The sequence below is a fragment of the Jaculus jaculus genome, chromosome 6 (genome assembly GCF_020740685.1).
Source record: "Jaculus jaculus isolate mJacJac1 chromosome 6, mJacJac1.mat.Y.cur, whole genome shotgun sequence".
NCBI lineage: Eukaryota > Metazoa > Chordata > Mammalia > Rodentia > Dipodidae > Jaculus > Jaculus jaculus.
In genome coordinates, this window is record NC_059107.1 from 111691894 (window position 1) to 111698412 (window position 6519).

Genomic DNA, 6519 nt, shown 5'->3' on the forward strand with positions numbered 1-6519 from the left:
AGTGGTCATGAGTTACACATAGTTATAAAAGCCAATGCTGAGATTCAGCATGAGGCAGGGTGTGATGACCCTGAATGCGGACAAAGCTGTTAGAATATGGACTGTGGTTTTCAGTGGAGACACTAAAGTGTTTTCAACACACCAGGACTGTGCAAGGGCTACCATGGAGTGCACTGTTGGCCTGGAATGGAAGGTTTTCCTGGATATTCAGTCTAGCTGGAGGGGCAGAATTGGAAAATACAGAGACTGCCAGTCACTGGTTATGAGATCAGACTTGAGCTGCAGGTGTTTGATGTTTGCTTGATGGTTAAGATATTTGCCTTTCTCCTTCCACATGAGTCCCAGTGCAATAATTTTAGTAAAAATTGAATTGTACTTATTTTTGGTCAAACTTTAAAAACTGAGCCATAAGTGGAAGAATATTTAAGAAATTTTACTTAGACTTTCAACAACATTTATATGAAGTCAGACATCATCTGAAAGCTGCTAGAATGAACCTTGGCTTTCAAATACCCAGAAACCACATTGAACATGTCAAAATTCCTTTACTTTAACTCTAAAATATGGTTGTCTTCTCATTCCCTCAATAACTCCTTAAGCCACTACTATGTCTCTACTGAATTACACTAGTGGGTTTGAAATGTCATACTATTTGTTTACAATTCAACAGCCAAGGAAACATAGAAAATGAAACCTTAGACTGAGCATGCTTCTGTTTTCCTCAGTAGTTTCTCATGCTACGCATCATATCCACAGCTCTCATCCTGATCTGCACCTCCTACCTGCCCACTTCTGACCTTTTTCTTCAGCCATGCAGCTGCCATGCTGATCTGTCACACATCAGTCATGCTCCTGCCCATGAAATTTTGTACTTCTTGTCACCTGTGTCAGAATGACCTTCCCTTAAGTATTTTATAATCCTTCCCTCTCTCCATTCAGGTTTCTGCCCAAGCGCTACTGCCTCAGAAAGACCTACCTGGCTGCCATATCAAAAATGGCCTCCTCGCCATTTCTTCCTATCATTAGGCTTCCGTGACCTCACTTCATCTTTCTTTATTATTCTTCACCAGGTGATACACTAAGTTATTATTCCACTTTGACCATTCGCTTAATTTTCCACATGTCTATATGAGTGCTGAGTTTATACCATGAGTTTTGGTGCTCAACACCATACAGACAAAGCTTCTTCCTTATGGAGCTTATATGCTAATGTTAGGGTAACAGAGGGTGCATAAGAACAGGCACCGATAAACTGTATGAGAAAGGACAGCATAGGGCTTGAACTCCATTTTATCCACAAGGGAGCTGCAGTTCTCACACATGCCCACTTCTCGCTGTCTTTACAGTAGACTAAAATGTGATAGAGGTAACATAGAACTGAAATAGTTCTTTACCACAAGGAGGGCCACATGTATTTCTTGCCAGCAACACCACTCCCCTATTTAATCTATAAGCTGCTAACTCTGTAGATAGGCTACATTCAATGTTTCACCTTTTTCCCCAGAATTACATTCCAGTTAGCATAAAAAATTGATATAGGCAAAGAAGAAGAGAGCCTCAAAATAAGATAAATCTGCCTCAATAAATGTCCAATAAAATTATAAAATATTTAATATGTCACCATTCAGCTTCCTTATGTGTAAAATGGGGATAGATGTGAGTCAGCTTTCTATTGTTTTAACAAATATCAGAAGTAATCAACTTATAACAAGAAAACATTGATCTTGATTCCAGTTTTGAAGGCCCATGGTCAATTGACGCAACTCTATTTGGGCCTGTGACTGAGCATAGCTGAAACTGCAACACTTCTCAACAGGCTATCTTGTGGATCCTTCTAACACATGGCCTTTGAGGCCACCATTACCAATATAACACTGATAGCTACCTCCTTCTCTAGTGTCAAGAAGAAAGTCAGAAGAATTGGATGATGATGATAATAGTAAAGGAAAGCTCACAAAGGTATAAGATTTGTGATATCCATGTGTTTATTAATGTCAAAGAGAGCATATTTCCATAATATCATAAATATCACTAGCCTTACACTCAAGTAGCAATATCAAATATTTCTATAAATAAACCATATCAATAAAATGATATAAATAAAATGCATGTTTATAATAAATAAATTTATAAATACATGTATTGGTTATAGAAATAACGTTATCTAGAAATTTTTCTTCTAAAGGACTAGGAAGAAATCTTGTGAAAATAAGTTTTTTAAAAAACATATAGATCAGTTTTCTATCATATAATACATCAGTTATAATAAAATGTTGTCAGTAAACTTATGGCTTTCTTTCCTTTTTAAGCTGAGCAGAGGTTCATGTGAACCCCTCTCATGATGGTGGAGTTTAGCTTCCTATTTTCCTTTTAGTGAAAAGATAAAATTAAAATTTTAAAAACTCTTCAGAAATATTATTCTTAAGAGACAAGAAGGGTTAGTGAATCATTTTCTGGCTTTTCTTCATCAAACGCAGCTGTCTCTCAGAGCCCTAAACAGCAAGTACACTTCCCCAATGGCTTTGATCTTTCCATTTTCTCCAAGCTGAAAAAATAAGAATAAAAACTTATTTGAGCATGTATTCTATGTTTTCTAAAGAGGAACAACTTAGAGGGAGTTAGTACAATGAGCTTGCAGGCCCAGAAACCCAAGTTTCAGTCTTTTCCTAAAAACTTCCTAACAATAGTGTCTAGTAACTTGAGCATAGTAAGATTTGCCAAAGACCTTACAGTCATGACTGTCTGAACTGAAATAGGCTTGACTCTCAATAGCATGCCACACTAATGAAGCTGTTGAAAGATATGCTAACTAGACTGCTTGAATCTTTTATTGTATTCCTTAAATTATACAACTATTTGTAAATTAAAATAAATTTAAGACTGGGAATGGTGGTGCACACCTTTAATCCTGGCACTTGGGAAGCTAAAGTAAGAGAAACACCATGAGTTCAAGGCCACCCCAAGACTTCAGAGTGAATTGCAGATCAGTCTGGGCTAGAGCAAGACCCGAACCTTGAAAACTCAAAATAATAAATAAAACTAAATTTTAGAAATTAAGTGGGGGTTGCAGGAAGGCCAGGTAGAGTTGTCTGACTCCTAACCAGATCAAGCAGATGGAAGCCATGCTGGGACCTGGAGGTCCTGAGTGCCACCTGTCATGGCTTATCTTGACACATAGCGTGGTACTTGACTATTTCAACGAGCTCACATCAGAAAGATGCTCAACAAAGAGTTGTTGAAATGTGAAGAAAGAAACTATAGAAAGGAAGGAAAGAGGATTTCCAAGTCACGCTTCCATTTCGCTATAACAAATCTATGTCTTAGATTTTTCACTTGCTTTGAAACTGTGTAAAATAAATTGAGCCTTGTCCACTCTTGCTTTTAAACTCAAATCAATAGCTCTCTGTTATGATCATTAAAAATACAAACATCCATGATTCCAGAAATTCATCTTGTATGCAAGTCAAAATCTTTTGGTATTGTTTTATGTTGGTTTTGCCATGTTTTGGAGCATCAAATTAAGGATTTTCTAAATCACATTAAGTAAACTTGTAACCAGATACATCACTGGTTTTCAACAAGTATTTCTTTAGATTTACATGAGTCAATAGGGACCAATTTTCCCTAACAAAAACACTAAAACTAATACATATGATTGCTGGGTAAGTGCTTGCCTATAAAGGAGTGCTGCATTCTAGCACTGGCTCTGCCCCTGGCCATCCCCAGAGCATCAGAGAGTAAGACTAAATGGCATAAGTTCCCTGCTACTTCTCTAATTTTGTGACTTGAAAATTTGGAAATTAACTTATAGGTAGGGATATAGCCACAGCTATATACGCACGTGGCTAGGTAGTCAATCTTATCATAGGAGAATCAAGTAAAATGTTGCACAGTTGGGGGAAAACAAATAAAAGCAAACAAATACAGCATTATTACAACATTGGTAATATTTACAAATAGTACCATTTTCACAGTGTCCTTTAGCGTTTGTACATTCCTCTGGATATGCTGGTCATCGCCCATGACATGCTACGAAATGAAAACAAAAGTAACTATTTGAATCTTGCTGTGCCAAAGCATAATACTTCAGTGCTCATCTGAGCACATGACAGTTCACCTGGAATGGAAGCATTCAGTAATCTTACCCACAATGACCTAAATTCACCAGCGACCTAGATTCTCTGAGCTTTTGCATTCTCTTGGACACCAAAAATCCAGGTATTTCCCTTACAGAGACTTCTCCTTGTTTTTGAAAAATCCAACTGAGGTTTCTCTTTGTGGCAAGAATGGCATGCTTTGTGCCAAATCTATGAGGGACACAACTTAACTGTACCTCATCAGAAAAAAGAAATGAGCATAAAACATCTTACATGAAAAGTAGGTCCTCCACAGTAAATACTGCATCCCTCTTCACTCTGTGTACTCCTCGTGGACATGTGTCATGGTTTCAAGAGTTTAAAGGCATCAAGTTCTTACACTCTATTTTATCACATGCCATGACATCAAGGGGAGAGCAGGTTTTGCCCACCCACCAACATTAGGCCTCACTCTTTCCCTCTTTTCCTTCCACTTTCTCTCGTTGCCATTCCTTCCCTCCAGCTACTTAACACTCAGTAGATCCACTATCACATCTAGGCTCTTCTCTCTTACAATTCCCATCATCTTTGTCATGTGCAACTGAAGTTGCATTGCTTCCACAGGTAAATTAATGAGACTTCACCATGAACTCAAAATGTGACTCAATTAAAGCAAAACCATCTACTTGGTGATTGATTTCCAAAGAGTCCTGGTGACATTGTCGCTGGAGGGGGAGGAGACAGGGTTGGACAACAGACTCTAAGTGGGAGAAAGAAGGGAGAAAGGCAGCCAAGAGCCCATACTGTGGCTGAGAGAAGGACTTACACATGAGCTGAGCTTGTGGCTGAGCGAGACTAGGAAGGGCACCACTTGCTGCATGTAGGGCTGGAATCTGCCCAGCTCTGGGAGCAGCACTTCTTCCAGGGTGAAGTTGAGCACCTGTTTCATCAGATAGCATTGCTCTCGCACCTACGGCAGAGGGGAAGCGGCAGGGGCCGCATTAGTGGACATCCAGAAGACCCACCCACCACTCCAACTAGCTAAGGGTGTACTCCAGCTCTGCTCGCCATGGTGATGGCTTACATTGACTCCTTGGAACAGGCTACCACCAATGAGACGGACGTCTGTGTTGTTATCCGCAAGACTAGCCTGGAAAAGAAGGAAAGACTGAGTGCCTGAACACTGAGGTAAAAGAAAAGTCTGTATGCGGAGCTGGATGCCTTTCCCTTCCCCCAGAGAAGTCAAATGTGAGCCAGTATTTAGAAAAATGCACAGAGAAATGAAGGGGAAATTAACCATCAGAGGGGCACCCAAATGACTCCTCTTTGGATAAAACTCAATGTATTTGGGTAAAACTAAAAGCCAAAATTGAAGGAGGGTGTTCTGATTAAGATCAGATCCTCTGAAGGGAAAGAAATTTCTGTACCCAGGGAATTAATAGGTTTCTAAAGACCTTAGAGGTGCTTTAAAGAGAATGATAATAACTACGTGAGTCCCAATGAGCTATGATGAGAAAAAGCAAGAGACGGAAGCATACTTCGTTGGCCAGCATGAAGGTGCGGTTGGTGATGTAGGGTGTCTGGAAGTTGGACTCGTCCAGCTTGCAGTGGGAAGTGATGGGCAGTGCAGCTCCATTGTGTGCCCACAGGGCAATAAGAAGCAGGCAGCTGGTGGCCAGAGTCCCCTTAAGGGAAGAGCTCACAGACTTCTGCAGGGAGGCCATTCTAGACAAGTCACACTTGAGCAACGGACAACAAAGAGTGGAGAACCTGGGATCAAGAGAACAAGAGACAAAAACAACCTGAAGGAAACAAATTAGTCAAATAGTGTCATGACAAGCATGAATTGGCTTGTACCAGCTGGTTGAAACACTTACCTGTTTCGGTGATTGCGCTTGTGATGGGAAAGGTAGGAGCCACTGCTTTTATAGCGAGGAGGACACCAAGGTTTTTTGTATGGTGAAAAAATATGACATCAGCAATTATCTAATTTCCATTACTGTCTTCTGAGAACTACCTAACCACCATAGGAGGCCACAAAGCGCCACCTCCTATTCTTCCCACCGTGAGATGCGAAGATTTCCCTAAAACGTCACGATCAGAGCCCAGAGGGTGCTTTTACAGGTAAATCCCAGAAATCTTCTATGCTCTACATGGTTTTCAAAGAAAACAATGGCTTTATCAAAGTGGATTCCAACTTAGTGTAATATCCTTTGATCTTCTCTAGTAACTGAGAAAGCATTTTTGGTCGTGGACTCATTTTCCTACAGCTTCATAGATTCTTATCTCTTTAGAAGTGACCAGAAATAAAGGACTCATGTCCTATATCCTCTGCTTTCAATAAATCATGATGGAAACTTAGAGATCATTCCGATTTTCAAAATATGTTTTTCTCATATTTATAACAACCTGAATTGTAAACTAATGCTTTAAAGATAGTGGT

At 39.8% G+C, this 6519-nt stretch overlaps 1 protein-coding gene across 1 annotated transcript; it reads right to left on the reverse strand.

The window, feature by feature from the left end:
• Positions 1-2467: 2467 nt before the first annotated feature.
• Positions 2468-5800, reverse strand: Il22 (interleukin 22). Its single transcript, XM_004650079.2, has 5 exons — positions 5615-5800; positions 5161-5226; positions 4903-5046; positions 3964-4029; positions 2468-2545 (listed from the first exon to the last, which is right to left on the reverse strand). Exons 1-5 carry the CDS (start codon positions 5798-5800, stop codon positions 2468-2470), a joined length of 540 nt encoding a protein of 179 aa, XP_004650136.2.
• Positions 5801-6519: the final 719 nt, after the last annotated feature.

Coding starts and splice junctions, on each gene's coding strand:
- Il22 (XM_004650079.2), bottom strand. CDS start 5,800: ATGGCCTCCCTGCAGAAGTCTGTGAGCTCTTCCCTTAAGGGGACTCTG. Junction 5,227..5,614: donor CCTTCATGCTGGCCAACGAA/GTATGCTTCCGT, acceptor CTTCTTTTCCAG/GCTAGTCTTGCGGATAACAA. Junction 5,047..5,160: donor GCCTGTTCCAAGGAGTCAAT/GTAAGCCATCAC, acceptor CCTCTGCCGTAG/GTGCGAGAGCAATGCTATCT.